The sequence below is a fragment of the Oncorhynchus mykiss genome, chromosome 5, assembly GCF_057628025.1.
Source record: "Oncorhynchus mykiss isolate SJ-2025 chromosome 5, ASM5762802v1, whole genome shotgun sequence".
NCBI classification, from domain to species: domain Eukaryota; kingdom Metazoa; phylum Chordata; class Actinopteri; order Salmoniformes; family Salmonidae; genus Oncorhynchus; species Oncorhynchus mykiss.
In genome coordinates, this window is record NC_143026.1 from 18,079,384 (window position 1) to 18,098,048 (window position 18,665).

Sequence of the window (18,665 nt, forward strand, 5' to 3'; positions counted from 1 at the left end):
TGTACAATCATTGCGTATTGAGTTATGGGGCGTTTCAGGCCCCAAAGTGAACATAATTGTACACTCGCAAACTCCATTAAAAACGAGGGCTGAGGGGCTTACGTTGCAAACTTCCCTTGCTTGGCTAATCATTTGAACCGACGACAAATATGGCCGCGGGGATTCCCCCAAGGGTATAGGGCTGAGGGTTTAGGGCCGAGGGCTGTCTACTTTGAGTTTGAAACGCAGCCCTGGTCAGTCTATGTCATGGAAAGAGCAGGTGTTTATAAAGTTCTATATACTCAGTATAGATGTTATCGCAGTGCAGCGAAACACTTGTATTTCTAGCTCTAAGAGTGCAGTGCAGTAATGCAGTAATACCTAACAATATAAAATAATACACACATAATCCAAAAAGTTAAAAGACATTAAGAAATAACAAAACAAGCACTGTCAGAGTATAGAATATAAATATATAAATATATATATATATATATATATATATATATATATATATATATATATACAGTACCAGTAAAACATTTGGACACACCTACTCATTCAAAGGTTTTTATTTGTTTTTAATATTTTCTACATTGTAGAATAGTAGTGAAGACATCAAAACTATGAAATAACACATATGGAATCATGTAGTAACCAAAAATGTGTTAAACAAATCTAAATATATTTTATATTTGAGATTCTTCAAAGTAGCCACCCTTTGCCTTGATGACAGCTTTGCACACTCAAGCATTTCGGGGCACCTGCGATAACATCTGCAAATCCATGTCCGCGACCAATAAACTCTGATTTGAGAAAATTTTCAGTGACACTTCTTTAACATGTCCATCATCCTAATCATAACCATGATGACATCACAGATAGAACAAAGAGCCAGATGCTTCAAATACGGTGAGGCTTGTGTGCGGCTGCTTGGCCATTGAAACCCATTTCATGAAGCTCCTGACGAACAGTTATTTTGCTGACGTTGCTTCCCGAGTCAGTTTGTAACTCGGTAGTGAGTGTTGCAACTAAGGACAGACCATTTTTACAATTGTTTTGGGGTTTTGTGATGTAGTTTTCCACCTTTTCTGCAATTAATTTTTTTGTTGTGGTTGTAGTACAATAGGTGGCGACATGCACATTAAATGTATGCGAACACAGGAGAAGAAGAGGAAGGAACTGAGTGGGATAGAGTGGAATAGAGTGGATGACGAGCACTAGGACCTTGCAGACGTCACAGCACAGTTGGGTCTTGTAAATGCGCCATGAATCTGTATGAGTAGCTGTAAAAACGGAATGTCTCTGTGCTGACAGGCCCAAGTCTAACGTTATAAATTCAACACAGTAGCATTTGAGGAAGAAAGACTACGATATATCGGGTAGGTGACACAATAATATATGCAATTTACACTGCTTAGAAAATCTAATGGCGACTCTTCAACTGGAAAGAGGAAAACGTTCATTTACAGTGTGTGTTGACAATTGCATTATCCGTTTCATCTCATTGCAGCAAACCAAGATGGAGTGCGAGTGGAAACCAGATGAGCAAGGACTTCAGCAAATTCTACAGCTTTTGAAAGAGTCCCAGTCTCCCGATACGTCCACTCAAAGATCCGTCCAGCAAGTATCCTTTGCTCTCGGCTAAATGTAAAAGTGGTAGATTTGAGGTGTTTCTGTGGTAGCTTTTCGGTTAGCTTGGCTAACATTACACGCGGGCAGGGCTCGCACCACAATATAGTTAGCCAGCTAGCTACTTACTGTACAATGTCACAAATATGACCACAGTACATTTTCTATTGAATCAGTCACAGTATGATGGAAATGTCATAAGTGACAGCTGTTGCAATGACACCACAATCTTTACCTAATCCATAAATAATTTCAACAAATGTATTCCCTATGACAGTTTCGTATAATCTAGAATCCTTTGATTTCCTAGTAGTGTTGTTGAAATAATGTAATGTTAGCGGGTACAGTGTAACTAGCTTGCTGAGGATGTTGCTGACCCTTGGGGGCTTAAATGCCACAAAGAAACTGCAAGCCCTGTGTTTAGAGAGTCACCCAAGCCCTGTGTTTAGAGACTGGAGCCTTTCGGCCAGTCTCATCTCTCCCGTTATACAATGTGATGTTAAAAATAATGCTCAAGACAACGTTGTCATTTTGTTGTCTTGACATCTTGTTGAACCTGAGTGTAGGAAGGTGACTTTGTAGCCAGCCACAAGCGCTTGTAATGGGATAATAAATCCGATCCTCATTGTCACATTGTCATCAACACAGGTGTTACAGTATCAAGGCACAATCAAACCATGAATGTTGGTGTGCATTGAAGACCTTGTTCGTTGTTGATGTTGTGTTATAACGTCTTTATAGTCGACCTACCATGTGTAGTGTTTGAGTGATGCAATATTGTCCATGTATGTCATACAGATTATAGTTCCGTCTGTCTGGTCAAGGCTTAGCGCTACTAGTCAATGTTGTTGAAATGCCAAGTGCTTCTATTTGGATATGTGCGCAAACTGCACAGCATCAGCCTGTTGGGCACCCTATGATAACTGTGACTGATTTCTGATAATCACTTATTCATGGTGTCCATTGATGGTCTCTAAAAAAACAACAACATTTTAATAAAAAGCATGAGCGGGCGCACACCCCCAAAAAGTTGGGAGAGGTGTTGACTAACGGCGAGTAAACTGTATGCAATAAGAATAGAGTCGCACACTCTGTGTACAAGCTCCCAGTAATTCATTGGGTAAACCAGCAACGTTTCGGCATCACTGTGCCGTCTTCATGTGGCAAGTGTTTGCAGGCCGTTTAACACTTATGGCTGGTCAACATCGACCTTTACAAACAAATTGTTCTTGTGAATACAGCACACACACACAGCATATCTACTTCTATGGTTTTGCACCCAATGTAGAATTGCACCTTAACCAATGTCCTCTTCAGAGATTGGAACAGCTCAACCAATACCCAGACTTCAACAACTACTTGATATTCGTGCTGACGAAGTTGAAATCAGAAGGTAGGACATTTACCCCTCCTCTCATTCTCCATGTCATATATACACCAATGCCCTGAAGCTATGTTTAATTTCAATGCATATTAGTACACAACACTACTGCAGGTTACAGTATGGCCTCTGGCAGTCAGACCGGCTAATCACGTCCACTAGCCAGCTCTCTCTGGGGGTGAGATTACACACAGGCTGACTTTCTGATCATCTAGTGACAGGGGCAACGTGACTGTCTGTTCTAGGAGTGGAGAACCCTGGCGACGAACCCCACGGCTGGTGTCTTCTGTCTTGTCACTGATGATATGGCACCACACCGCACCACTAGAATATGGGTCACTCTAATTTTAAAGTCTTATGCCTGGCGGGGCGCCACTCAAATCCTGACCTGCCTGACAGCCTGTTACTGTACTCTAGAAGTAGATGACCCAATGGTTTGGGCTGATGAGCCATTGCCTTTTAGGATGGCATTTGTTACACTGCTCTGGGTCAAGAGAGGAGCAGCGGAAATCAAATTTGAGTGTAATTTCAATCAGAACAGAGGGAGATATTGGATCAGACAGCCATGCCCATGAAGGAGAATTATCGGACAGTAAGATATCACTGGGGTGATGGGTAATGCCCATAGTTTTCTTCAGGCTCACTACCCTACACAACAATTTGCTGATTTGACCTTTGACCAAACGGAAACACTGAGTATGTTTAAATGTACAGTAATTATTATACTGATTATGACACTAGGCAGATTATGAAATAGTCATGTAAACACCTTCTTCTGCTTATCATAATCGGCGTAAGGTCAAAATCAAAGTAAGCATACGCTGATTAAAACACCAGATTTTCTGCACTATCTTTCACAGTTCCAGCTGTGTATTTGATCTGTGCATGTGCTAGAAGCAGCCAAACGAGCCTCCCTCCTTTAGCGCAGTGAAGTGAGTTTGGAACAGCTGAATGAATGCGTACTTATCACATATAAACGTTATATGTCCGTGCTCAAAATCAAATATGCTTCCCAAAAGTAACGTTGTTGCTGTTGTAGAAAATTCATTTTGATTGGTGACTTTCTGCATTTATCAGAGTGCCCATCAGGTAGCCTGATTTCAGATGGGTCCATGTAAACAGGATTATTAGGGAAATCATTCTTCTTGCAAAGCATGCAAAATGTTTTATTCAGATTATTATATTAATCTGTCTGTCCACAATAATTATGTTTATTGTGTGCATGTAACCGTACTCAATGACTCTGAGGCTATGACTTTGATTGTAGGCCTGGCATTACACAGCTGATTTCAAATCATCAAAGCTTGATGATGAGTTGGTTATTTGAATCAGCAGTGTAGTGCTAAGGAAAAAAACTAAACGTGCGCCCAGGGGGGGGCCCAGGACCGAGTTTGGGAAACTCTGAAATAGAGCAATGTTTTGTAAGGGGAATGTTTACATTTTCTTCAGCTTTGGTTCAGAGAAGTCAGTGAAAGCAATAATTTGCCATTGTCTGATTTGCTGTTGCTATCCAGATGTGCTAATGCCTTCTCAGCCTTCTGCTATGAGGTCACACTCCTACTTTTTCCTTAGCATCAACAGGAAATTAGCTACATGCTTCTCTTATTTTGGTTTAGCTGGCTGAGTGCCTCGTACTGGGTAGAGAGTATGGGAGTTTGTATGTTTTGGTTTTCTAGTAGTGTTGCAATATAACACATGGCTATACAGCAACCCCTTTCACACTTTAGTAGTATAACCTGTTTGTCTCTAATGTACTTAATAGTGTATTCAAGTAGAGGTCTGCGCAGGACTGATTTTCTTCATCCCGCTCCCGCCTGCAACTGCAGCTTTTCATACTGCACCTTGCCTGCACTTTCTGTCCAATTCCAACCCACTCTACCGCAGTCTCGCAATGTTTATTTTAGGCGTATGTGATCCAGCTCACTTGCCAGCCATGGTCCCAGAAATGTTGCACCCTATAGGCAATATGAAATGCGCAAAAATAACTTAAGAAATAGGTTAAATGATCAGAGATTCTCACGTGCCCATTTCATATTAGGCTATATCAGCCAATATGTTAGATGTAGTTTGAAGAGAGCAGAGTTGGAGAGACTTTCTCTTGAGTTATTTTTAGAGCCTATCTTATAGGAGTGGGAAGATTTTCAGACGGAGAAATATAGGTGATCAATATTTATTTCTAGGCAATGTAAACTATAACCTAATCATATTTTGGAAGTACATTTTCTTGGATAGGTAACTGCCCCGTGCTTCTCTGCCCATGCATAGTCTATAGCCTACTCTATTAAATTGAGACCACACGCCCACCTGATCTCGCAGGTATGACTGAACTTAAAGCAGCAAGAATCATAATAAAGAATCATAATGACCTGCGTCGGAATGATCTGTGTCATGATCATAATGATCTGTGTCATAATGATCTCTATTTAAGCTCCCCTCTATTTATATGCTATTCAAAAACATGTAGAAGGTAGGCCAAGTTGTGATAGATCATTCTATTAAAACTCAATTTTGGAGACATTGGAATTCGGTGTGAATTGGGAAAACTCTTCATTGGATGTTTAGGCCTAATTCAGTTATGCATTTCAGCTTAGAGCAATCATTTGCTTAATTGAAATGGAAATGATCCCTATAATCTATCACCCATTTCTCATTTTACCCCCCCCCCCCCCCCCAATCTCACGCTCTCTGCAGATGAGGCGACCCGCTCTCTTAGTGGTCTGATCCTAAAGAACAATGTGAAGGCCCACTACCAGAACTTCCCCAATGGAGTGTCTGACTTCATTAAGAGCGAGTGTCTACAGAACATTGGAGACTCCTCGCCCCTCATCCGGGCCACCGCGGGTAAGTGAAGTAGCCTGCATTTGTAACAGAGTATGTTGTCTTCATTGAATTACAGCGCACTCCTCTACTAGTGATCACATCCGCGCTGGATAATTTGATCATGATAACCACATTCAGTAAGCAGAGTGTACTGTATATCTTGTTGAACAAGCCATACGGGGTCAGGTGTAGCATGGTTCCAGATCTGTTTGTGCTGTATCCTACTAGTGTATATGTTTGGCATGACAATAGGAGTGGGCAACACAGCAGATACAGATCTGTTTGTGCTGTATCCTACTAGTGTATATGTTTGGCATGACAATAGGAGTGGGCAACACAGCAGAAACAGATCTGTTTGTGCTGTATCCTACTAGTGTATATGTTTGGCATGACAATAGGAGTGGGCAACACAGCAGAAATAGATCTGTTTGTGCTGTATCCTACTAGTGTATATGTTTGGCATGACAATAGGAGTGGGCAACATAGCAGAAACAGATCTGTTTGTGCTGTATCCTACTAGTGTATATGTTTGGCATGACAATAGGAGTGGGCAACACAGCAGAAATAGATCTGTTTGTGCTGTATCCTACTAGTATATATGTTTGGCATGACAATAGGAGTGGGCAACACAGCAGAAATAGATCTGTTTGTGCTGTATCCTACTAGTGTATATGTTTGGCATGACAATAGGAGTGGGCAACACAGCAGAAACAGATCTGTTTGTGCTGTATCCTACTAGTGTATATGTTTGGCATGACAATAGGAGTGGGCAACACAGCAGATACAGATCTGTTTGTGCTGTATCCTACTAGTGTATATGTTTGGCATGACAATAGGAGTGGGCAACACAGCAGAAACAGATCTGTTTGTGCTGTATCCTACTAGTGTATATGTTTGGCATGACAATAGGAGTGGGCAACATAGCAGAAACAGATCTGTTTGTGCTGTATCCTACTAGTGTATATGTTTGGCATGACAATAGGAGTGGGCAACACAGCAGAAATAGATCTGTTTGTGCTGTATCCTACTAGTATATATGTTTGGCATGACAATAGGAGTGGGCAACACAGCAGAAATAGATCTGTTTGTGCTGTATCCTACTAGTGTATATGTTTGGCATGACAATAGGAGTGGGCAACACAGCAGAAACAGATCTGTTTGTGCTGTATCCTACTAGTGTATATGTTTGGCATGACAATAGGAGTGGGCAACACAGCAGAAATAGATCTGTGATGAGGCTAGGTCAAGAGGCAGACCAGACTAGATCAGACCAGATCAAGACAGTCTTGGTTGTTTAAATTCTACACGGTTTGCTCCTTCAATGATGCATAACAAAATCCCTTTTTCACAAGCACTTAATAATGTGATGATATCATGTTTGTATGGCTTGCCCACCTTTGATCAGGTTAGTTGAACAGGAAATTAATTGCATTGCATTTGAATTGCATTCATTACGTGTCAGTCATCTGTACCACAAGGAAAGCTGCTTTTTAGTTTTTTTTTTAGTTGAATTGCTGTCCATCAGGCTTTAGCGTGGGGTTCATTTTAAAACGTACCCTAGCATGACATATTCTGGTTATTTTTCTCCACCTTCGTAATTGACCTGAAGCCTTGTTATTCGTTCTCGCTAGTGTCTGGCTGCATGTTTTTTTCTGAAGCTTTTGATTGGCCAGCTGGCCTGTTGAGAGAGCCAATGGGGTTTGCATGGTGTCCTCCTTATCAGAGCCAGCAGGCAGCAGACGATGCCAGGGCTCTGTTGCCACAGTTACCAAACATCTGACAGGAACAAACGGGAATGTGTGAATCACATTTTATAAACTGACTCAGTGCAGGATATTGGCTCTGTCAATTCTGATGATGACACAGTGGACTTCATTGGAAAGCCTCAAACAGAGTGATGGTTTCCAAGCCAAGCTTGGAGTTTTGTTATAAGGAAGGATTGATTGGTTGTAGAATTGCTTCAAGGAGACCCGTCTCATCTCTCGCTCCTGTCCTAGGTATCCTCATCACCACCATTGCCTCCAAAGGGGAGCTGCAGAACTGGCCCGAGCTGTTGCCCAAACTCTGCCTCCTGCTGGACTCTGAGGACTACAACACCTGTGAGGTGAGGAATTAGACAAGACTAGGACAGGAGCTGCTGCGTCTGAGCTCAGCTATACATCTATACTCTGTACAGCTATACTTTATACATCTATAGTCTCTATCCCTCAAACACAACTCTGGACCTCGAAGCCTGTTCCACTGCATTTTTAAATTGTTCCCTTATAATCAGGGACTGATTTAGACATCGGACACCAGGTGTGTGCAATTAATTATCAGGTAGAACAGAAGCAGCAGGCTCCAGACCTTGTAGGATAAGCGTTGAGTATCCCTACTCTATATACAGCTATACTCTATATACAGCTATACTCTATATAGCTACAGTGCATTCGGAAAGTATTCAGACCCCTTGACTTTTTCCACATTTTGTTACGTTACAGCCTTATTCTAAAATTGAGAATTGTTTTTTCCCCTCAATCTACACACAATACCCAATAATGACAAAGCAAAAACAGGTTTTTAGAAATATCACATTGACATGACCTTTCAGACTCAGTACTTTGTTGAAGCACCTTTGGCATCGATTACAGCCTCGAGTCTTCTTGGGTATGACGCTACAAGCTTGGCACACCTGTGTTTGGGGAGTTTCTCCCATTCTTCTCTGCAGATCCTCTCAAACTCTGTCAGGTTGGATGGGAAGAGTCGCTGCGCAGCTATTTTCAGATCTCCAGAGATGTTCTATCGGGTTCTGGCTGGGCCACTCAAGGACATTGAGACTTGTCTTGAAGCTATTCCTGCATTGTCTTGGCTGTGTAATTGGGGTCCTTGTCCTGTTGGAAGGTGAACCTTTGCCCCAGTCTGAGGTTCTGAGCGCTCTTGGAGCAGGTTTTCATCAAGGATCTCTCTGTACTTTGCTCCGTTCATCTTCCCCTTGCTGAAAAACATCTCCACAGCATGATGCTGCCACCACCATGCTTCACCATAGGGATATTGCCTGGTTTCCTCTAGACGTGACGTTTGGCATTCGGACCAAGGAGTTCTATCTTGGTTTCATCACACCAGAGAATCTTGTTTCTGAGAGTCCTTAAGGTGCAAACTCCAAGCGGGCTGTCGTGTGCCTTTTACTGAGGAGTGGCTTCTGTCTGGCAACTCTACCATAAAGGCCTGATTTGGTGGTGTGCTGCAGAGATGGTTGTCCTTCTGGAAGGTTCTCCCATCTCCACAGAGGAATTCTGGAGCTATGTCAGAGTAGCCATCGGGTTCTTGGTCACCTACCTGACCAAGGCCCTTCTCACCCGATTGCTCAGTTTGGCCGGGCGGCCTCCTCTAGGAAGTCTTGGTGGTTCCAAACTTCTTCCATTTAAGAATGATGGAGGCCACTGTGTTCTTGGGGACCTTCAATGCTGTAGACAATTTTTGGTACCCTTCCCCCAGATCTGTGCTTCGACACAATCCTGTCTCAGAGCTCTACGGACAATTCCTTCAACCTCCTGGCATGGTTATTGCTCTGACATGCACTGTCAACTGTGGGACCTTTATATAGACAGGTGTGTGCCTTTCCAAATCATGTCCAATCAATAGAATTTACCACAGATGTACTCCAAGTTGTTGAAACATCTCAAGAATGATCAACAGAAACAGAATGCACCAGTTTAATTTCGAGTCTCATAGCAAAGGGTCTGAATGCTTATGTAAAAAAAAAAGTAATTTCTGTTTTTTATTTTGAATACATTTACAAAAATGTCAAAAAAGCTATTTTCGCTTTGACATTATGGGGTATTGTGTATAGATTGAGTATTCTTTTGAAAATATATATTTTAGAATAAGGATTTCCGTTTTCCGGTAAATGCCTGCTTTTGTCCCTCCCCCAAAAAATGAAAAGGTGATTTTAAACAAAATTGTTCACAGGCAAATTGTCTGGAAGGAAGAAAAAATCCATTGCAAAATAAAGCTTTTTAATCATTGATGGAAATTGCAATCGATGTGCTCCAACTTCAAAGGCAAATATAGGCTATTTCATAGGTTAATAAATCCTCAAGCTGCTTGGAAATTAGTGTTGTGTGTGTGTGTTTCTCTTTTTACTCATGCAAAGGACGTGAGTTCTTCATTAGGAACCTTAGCTAAGTGTATCCCGACTGGGCAAACTTGGCGAGGATTGTGTTGATTATTCCAGTTTCCAGCGTACCTGCCGAGAGGGGATTCTTTCTCCAAAACGTAAAGACTGCCTTAAGTTCGTCCTTGAGGAAAAAGTAAGGAGGCTGATTCGCATCGCAAGCTGCTTCAACGATTTGGACAGTTTTAACTTCCCAACAGCAGCGGCTCAGTTTGAGCAGGTCAAGGTTCAAGTAAATTAGAGGCAAATTATTGTGTTCGTCAGGCCCAATCCCAGCAGTTCTGCTGCCGCCCAAGGCAAGATCAACAGACATCTGTACATATAGTGTATGTCGACACCCTTTCAATTTATGTACTATATTTCTGCCCTGCTAGAGTTGCCCCGGTCAACTGTAAGTGCTGTTATTGTGAAGTTGAAACGTCTAGGAGCAACAACGGCTCAGTCACGAAGCGATAGGCCACACAAGCTCACAGAACGGGGCCACCGAGTGCTGAAGTACGTAGTGCTTAAAAATCGTCTGTCCACGGTTGCAACACTCACTACCGAGTTCCAAACATGCCACTGGAAGCAACGTCAGCACAAGAACTGTTCGTCGGGAGTTTCGTGAAATGGGTTTCCATGGCCGAGCAGCCGCACACAAGCCTACGATCACCATGCGCAATGCCAAGCATCGGCTGGAGTGGCGTAAAGCTCGCCACCATTGGACTCTGGAGCAGTGGAAAAGCATTCTCTGGAGTGATGAATCACCCTTCACCATCTGGCAGTCCGACGAACTAATCTGCGTTTGGCTGATGCCAGGTGAACCCTACCTGCCCCAATGCATAGTGCCAACTGTAAAGTTTGGTGGATGAGGAATAATGTTCTTGGACTGTTTTTCATGGTTTGGGCTAGGCCCCTTAGTTCCAGTAAAGGGAAATCTTAACCCTACAGCATACAAGGACATTGTAGACATGTCTGTGGTTTGTCGAGATCGATGTGGAAGAACTTGACTGGCCTGCACAGATCCCTGACCTTAACCCCATCGAACACCTTTGGGATGAATTGGAACGCCGACTGCGAGCCAGGCCTAATCGCCAAACATCAGTGGCCGACCTCACTTGTGGCTGAATGGAAGCAAGTCCCCACAGCAATGTTCCAACATCTAGTGGAAAGCCTTCCCAGAAGAGTGGAGACTGTTGTAGCAGCAAAGGGGGGACCAACTTAATTTTAATGCCCATGATTTTGAAATTAGATGTTTGATGAGCAGGTGTCAAATATACTTTTGGTCATGTAGTGTATGATTAAAGATTTGGAATGGATTGGTACAGTAATGATGTGTATTGTGCGTTTCAGTTGAGCTTATTCAGTAGCACTTGGAAACAAAACATCATTGGCAACTATTCACTTCGGAGAGTTGCCATCACCAGGCAGCCAACTGCCTATAGTAGGAAACAGAGTTATCAATAAGCCACATATATCACACATGACACAACCCCATGATAGTTCAAATTACAATAAACATAAAATATATTAACATCACCCAGTAGAACTGTGCTTTCAGAAATGCATGGTGCAGGCCTAATTTCACAGGATCATTGTAAAATACGCTTTTTAGCAAGGAACCAGCCTTAACTCATTTATTTTATTTACATGTTAGTTATATAATTTCTTAATGTTTTGGCTGCCTAGAGTGTCCTCGTTCCTCTGCTGTGGTGCTGAATCGCAGATGGAATGTGGAGTGTGGCGGGCCTGCACGGTCATGGCTAGAAGGGATCCAGCTTTTGTTAAATTAACTGATGTAGCACTCCATCACTCTCCTTGATAAAATAGCCCTTACACAGCCTGGAGGTGTCTTGGGTCATTGTCCTGTTGAAAAACAAATGACAGTCCCACTAAGCCAAAACCAGCTGTGGTAGCCATGCTGGTTAAGTGTGCCTTGAATTCTAAAGAAATCAGTGTCACCAGGAAAACACCCCCACACCATAGCACCACCACCTCCATGCTATACGGTGAGAAATACACATGCGGAGATCATCCGTTCAGCCACACCGCGTCTCACAAAGACACGGCGGTTAGAACCAAAAATTTGGACTCCAGACCAAAGGACACATGTCCACCGGTGTAATGTCCATTGCTCGTGTTTAGTGGCCCAAGCAAGTCTCTTCTTATCTCTTCTTCGTGTCCTTTAGTAGTGGGTTCTTTGCAGCAATTCGACCATGAAGGCCTTATTCATGCGGTCTCCGCTGAACAGTTGATGTTGATGTGTCTGTTACTTGAACTCTGGAGCATTTGTTTGGCCTGTAATTTCTGAGGGTGGTAACTCTAATGAACTAATACTCTGCAGCAGAGGTAACTCTGGGTCTTCCATGCCTGTGGCAGTCCTCATGAGAGCCAGTTTCAACATATCGCTTGATGGTTTTTGCGACTGTACTTGAAGAAATATTTAAAGTTGTTGAAATTTTCTGTATTTACTGACCTTCATGTCTTGAAGAAATGATTGACAGTCGTTTCTCTTTGCTTATTTGAGCTTGCCATAATATGCACTTGGTCTTTTACCAAATAGGGCTATGTTCTGTATACCACTGTATACCTTGTCACAACCCAAGTGATTTACTCAAATCCATTAAGAAGGAAAGAAATTCTACAAATTCACTTTTAAGAAGACACACCTGTTAATTTAAATGCATTCCAGGTGACTACCTCATTACGCTGGTTGAGAGAATGCCAACAGTGTGCAAAGGGTGGCTATTTTGAAGAATCTCAAATATAAAATGTATTTTGATTTGTTTAACACTTTTGGTTACCACATAATTCCATGTGTTATTCTATAATGTGGAAACAAGTTAAAATAAAGAAAAACTCTTGCATGAGTATGTGTTATAAAACTTTTGACCCGGTAATGTATTCCTCGTAAGAAGTAATGTGGTATATTGTTTGCTATAGGATTCATAGTTCTTTAACTTTTTGCAATTAATTTACCAGCTGTGAAACAAAACGGCAGAAATCTTTAAACGGCTACTGCAGCATTTATCTGACTATAAATGTGATCGTACTTGCGAGGGAAATGCTCACACTTTGGAGACCTGACCATCTTACAACGTGGCTGGTGAAATAGACATTTTACCCACCAATGCCAGAATCTACCTGCATTTGGCAGGTTGGGTGTTCCTTTTAGGCCCTGATCCCTTTTAGCCGGCCCTGGTGTTCTTAGACAGCCATGTTTTGTTATTTATTATTATTGTTATTTATTTATTTATTTATTTATTTATTTATTTATTATTGTTATTTGCCAGGTCGCAGTTGTAAATGAGAACTTGTTCTCAACTTGCCTACCTGGTTAAATAAAGGTGAAATAAATAAAACAAATTGCTAGGCCTAATTAAAAGTTAAATTAGAGAGGCCTAGATTGTATTTGAAACAGCTGTGTTTAGATATTTTATTATACTGAACAAAAATATAAATGTTACATGTAAAGTGTTGGTTTCATGAGCTGAAAAAAAGTTTTGATGGAGCGTGCAATTGGCATGGTGACTGCTGAAATGTCAACCAGAGCTGTTGCCAGAGAATTGAATGTTAATTTCTCTACCATAAGCTGCATCGTCTACCACATCGTTTTAGAGAATTTGGCAGTATGTTCACAACCACAGACCACTTGTAACCACTCCAACCCAGCACCTCCACATCTGGCTTCTTCACCTGCGGGATCGTTTTGAAACCAGCGCCTCGGACTGCTGATGAAATCGCTCATAGATCAACTGTCTCAGAGAAGCTCATCTGCGTGCTCGTTGTCCTCACCATGGTCTTGACTTGACTGCAGTTCGGCTTCGTAATTGTCTTCAGTCTGCAGATTCTCACCTTCGATGACCGCTAGCGCACTGGAGAAGTGTGCTCTTCGCGGAGGAATTTATTTAAATTGACTGATTTCCTTATGAACTGTGACTCAGTAAGACCTTAAGTTGTTGTGTTTTTGATTTTTGTTCATACAAATACTTTTTACACATTTTGTTACCTTGCAGCCTTACTCTAAAATGTATTTATGACATTTTTCCCCTCATCAATCTACACACAATACCCCATAACGACAAAGCGAAAACAAGTTGAGGCATTTTTTTTTTTTTTTAAACGGATACCTTCTTTACATAAGTATTCAGACCTTTTGCTATGCTACTAGAAATTGAGCACAGGTGGATCCTGTTTCCAGTGATCATCCTTGAGATGTTTCTACAAATTGATTGGAGTCCACCTGTAGGAAATTTGATTGGACATGATTTGGAAAAGCACAAACCAAGCCAGGAGGTCAAAGGGTTTCTTTCACAAACCAAGCCAGGAGGTCAAAGGGTTCCCATTCTTAAATGGGAGAAGTTTGGAACCACCAAGACGCTTCCTAAAGCTGGCCAAACTGAGCAATCAGGGGAGAAGGGCCTTGGTCAGAGAGGTGACCAAGAAGCTGATAGCCATTCTGACATAGCTCCAGAGTTCCTCTGTGGCGATGGGAGAACCTTCCAGAAGGAGAACCATCTGCAGCACTCCACCAATCAGGCCTTTATGGTGGAGTTACCAGACGGACGCCACTTCTCAGTAAAGGGCACATGACAGCCTGCTTGAAGCTTGCCAAAAGGCACCTAAAGACTCTCAGACCACGAGAAACGAGATTCTCTGAACTCTTTGGCCTGAATGCCAAGCGTCTGGAAGAAACCTAACACCATCCCTAAGTTGAAGCATGATAGTGGCAGCATCATGCTGTGGGGATGTTTTTCAGCGACGAAATGGGAGACTAGTCAGGCTCGAGGGAAAGATAAACGGAGCAAAGTACAGAGAGATCCTTGATGAAAACCTGCTCCAGAATGCTCAGGACCTCAGACTGGGGCGAAGGTTCAACTTCCAACAGGACAACACTAAGCACACAGTCAAGACAACGCAGGAGTGGATGTGGGACAAGTCTCGGAATGTCCTTGATTGGCCCAGCCAGAGCCTGGACTTGAACACCGATCGAACATCTCTTGAGAGGCCTGAAACTAGCTGTGCAACAACGCTCCCCATCCAACCCGACAGAGCTTGAGAGGATCTGCAGAAAGGAATGGGAGACCCTCCCTAAATACAGGAGTGCCAAGCTTGTAGTGTTATACCGAAGAAGACACGAGGCTGTAATCGCTGCCAAAGGTGCTTCAACAAAGTACTGTGTAAAGGGTCTGAACTTATGTAAATGTGATATTTCAGTTTATTTTTTAAATAAATTTGTGATAATATCCAAGAGTCTATTTTTGCTTTGTCATTATGGGGTATTGTGTGTAGATTGAGGGGGAAAAAACGATTTATTCAATTTTAGAAGGGCTAACAAAATGTGGAAAAAGTCAAGGTGTCTGAATACTTTCCGTGTGTGTGTGTGTGTGTGTGTGTGTACATAAACCAGTGAACATCACCTTGTTTCCTGACTGGCTCACACCATTTCCCAGGATACTGGCTTTCGTAACGAGCAAGACAACACATCATCAGAGTGGTGTTCTTAAGCTTTTTTAGGGGAATATTCTTAGCACTTAGTCATAACTCAGTGTTGGGTGGTTGCCCTGCTATTAGCAGTACTAATATAACACAGCTTCCTCTCAATCATTTTTAGGAGATGTCTTCTCCTAGTTGACACAGCACATCTGTGCTTAATCAATTCAACAGTCAGTCAGATTTGTGATCTTAATCAATTCGGTTGATGTGTCATGATGCCATGTTGGATGGACATTTTTAAGACCAAGTCTTACTCTTTTTGCTCTTGGTCGGTCAGCCAGCCCTCTCACAGCCCTGTCTCTACACCACGGCGGCCCAATTCTGGTCCTGGCGGGCCGAAACACTTCTGTTTTTTGTTTCCATCTGTTAGTTAATTACACTCACCTGGAGTCCAAGGTTTGAGTTAGTCCCTTATTACAAGGAGAGAATGAAAACCAGAAGTGTGTCTGCCCTCCAGGACCAGAATTGGGCAGCCCTGCTCTACACTGACAAGCCTGGAGTTATGGGTGTGTCCTAACCGAGTTGTGAGCCCAGAGAGAGGGCTATCAGGGACATCCATCATGTGGCCCTGCTGAACATGTGTGTTACATTCATAGATATTCAAGTCCGGTGAAGGGTGGGCATGTGGCTGGTGTGGAGGGGGTAAGAAATCTCCATGAAGGAATAAATGGATTGTGTTTGCATGGAGGATTGCCTATTTAAATCATATTTTTGATGGGAGTGTCATACTTTGCATGAAGCCTGGTGCTGCTCATGCAGAGTTGCATTGTGGGTAAACGCTCCCTTGTAACAGCTCCTAAAATAGCCATCCTAGAATTCTTTGGGGTGGCCCCTGACGGCTTGCCAGCAGCACTAAATATGAAGCCGCACCACAAATGAGCTGATTGATGGTGACACACACGCATACAATTATTTTGCACATACACACGGGACAGCAGTAGAGCTGGGATGATAAACTGAAAATTACCTACACCGACATTCATTTTCTGTGATTTGTTCTAAAACCATTATTTGGTCAACAGTAATAGCCTATGCGTTATGTTGATTCCTGCTATAAAAGTATCAGCCTGTCTTCGTTTTGCTGTCGGCTGCTGTGTGAGCGAGCCACTCTCACTCCCTCTCCCCACTGTGCGCATCGAGGAGGGGGAGATGCATTCTGAGAAGCACAAGCTTATGACCGTTCCCTGAAATGCAATTGTGGGAAAAATACACTTTTACAAAGCAATTACTGTTAGACTTGGGCAGTATCCAGATTTTCATATTGTCGTACTGTCCTCTCATACCAGGATTTCGCTAGTAGGAAGAGCAGAGAAAAAATGGCATCTGTACAGAACTCATCCAGAGATCTCTGACTTTTGGCAGAAAGCCATTATTAGATATCTGATGGCAAACATTTTAGTAGTGAATTGCATACAAGTGTAACTTCATCTCCTCGTGCGCCGCACACCAGAGACTCGCCGATAGATATAGAACGCTATGGACTCACCAGCTCGCTTTCTTCCGTTGTGCTATTTACAAACAGACACGTGACTGGCTCAACTGTTCTGGGGAAAAACGGGAAGCTTCGTCATTTAAAATGTGACGGGTAAATTGCAGAACGCAGGTTGACTGCAGAAGTTGCACAAGGTGACTGAAGGTAACTTAAAGTAGCTACAAATATTACAATTTATTGAAGAACTTCTAATAAATCATTTTGACGGTATTGTAAAAACCATCCTGTGGCTTTTTCCAAATAACCTGGTATACGATATTTACGGTATACCACCCAAGCCTAATTACAGTTTTTCTAGTTACAGAGGCGAGCCACAGCTTTCTGTGAGAATATCATTCATTTTTCACCTATTTAATATTGAGTTTATGGCACCGCTTTACAACCAGAGTAGGCTGTAGTATGGCTTTGATGCACGAGTGGCGCAGAGTGCGCCATTTGCAGTGAATAAGCCTGTGCATCAAGTAGCCCAGGCTAGTGTTGTCACGATACCAGAATTTTGACTTCGATACCATGTTTAATAATAATACATGGAACTTATATATGGCTTTCAAGGACCCAAGGTCACATTACAATTGAGGGGGGGGTGCTTCAGGGTAAGGACTTTTCAAAGAGGTGGGGCTTTAGGAGGGACTGAAAGATGGTGATGGACTCTGAGTCACGGATGCCTGGAGGGAGGGTGTTCCAGAGCCTACGAGCAATGTTGAAGGCCCTGTGGCCAACACTCTGGAGCTTGGACCTGGGGATGACAAGGTGGCCTGGTGTGGTGTGGTGGGTTGGTAGAGGAGAAGATCTGGCAGTTAAGATGTTGAAGGGCTCTGTAGATCAGGGGGAGGATCTTGTAATCCATGCATTGGGAGACAGGGAGCCAGCCAGTGGAGTTCAGAGGGCAGGGATGATATGTTGCAAGGACTTTGTGTGGGTGATAAGTAGTGCTGCAGAGTTTTGAACCATTTGAAGCTTATGGGGGAGCTTGAGTTGATACCGGAGAGTAGTGAGTTGCAGTAGTCAAGACTGGAGGAGATGAATGCTTGTATGAGGATTTCAGCGGCAGGATGGGAGAGGAAGGACCGAACTTTTGCAATGTTGCGGTGGTGGAAAAATGAGGATTTGACAGTCTTATGTTGTGGTCAAATGAGAGGGTGGTGTCCAGGATGACATCAAGGTTGTGTGTTTGGGGGGAGGGAGAGACAGTGGTGTCTTAGTAAGGGTAGATTTGGTGCCTATGAGGAGGAGTTCAGTTTTTATCACTGTTGAGCTTGAGGATGTTTTGTTGCATCCACGTTTTTATTGCAGAGGCAGGATTCAATGTGGGTCAGAGGTGGTTGAGGAGGGATTTGGTGCTGAGGTAGATCTGGGTGTCATCGGCATAGCAGTGGACGTCAAGGTTAAAGTGACGGAGGATGCGACCAAGTGGGAGGATGTATATGATGAAGAGTAAGGGATCCAGCACAGAGCCCTAGGGGACACCCTGTGTAACTGCAGCTGAGTCTGAGGTGTGTCCACTGAGGGAAATGTAGTGGGTCCGGTTTGTGAGGTATGATTGTAGCCAAGAGAGTGCGGTACCCTCAAGCCTGGTGAAGAGGATCTGGTGGCTCACTGTGTCAAAGACAGCCATGTATGCATTAATGAATCAATTATGCAAATATTATAATCAATTTGACTTTATTACCAAACGAACTACTTAACAACAATTGTAATAATTTTATTTGAATGGTAAATCTCTATAAACTGGG

General features: G+C 42.8%; 1 protein-coding gene across 3 annotated transcripts in view; it reads left to right on the plus strand.

Moving 5' to 3' along the window:
* The first annotated feature begins 960 nt into the window (after positions 1-960).
* The window catches only part of tnpo1 (transportin 1), a 51,026-nt gene continuing 33,321 nt past the window's right edge, over positions 961-18,665 (plus strand). For 2 of the 3 annotated variants that reach the window (XR_016495909.1, XM_090234033.1), the window contains exons 1-5: positions 970-1,361; positions 1,493-1,606; positions 2,929-3,004; positions 5,684-5,833; positions 7,810-7,916. Coding sequence is in view for 2 of the 3 variants with exons in the window: in XM_090234033.1 (XP_090090159.1) it covers positions 1,502-1,606; positions 2,929-3,004; positions 5,684-5,833; positions 7,810-7,916 (438 nt within the window). In the remaining variant the exon portion in view is untranslated. Of the gene's footprint in view, positions 1,362-1,492; positions 1,607-2,928; positions 3,005-5,683; positions 5,834-7,809; positions 7,917-18,665 lie in introns of all 3 variants that reach the window. The other variant, XM_036976968.2, reaches the window with a different exon arrangement.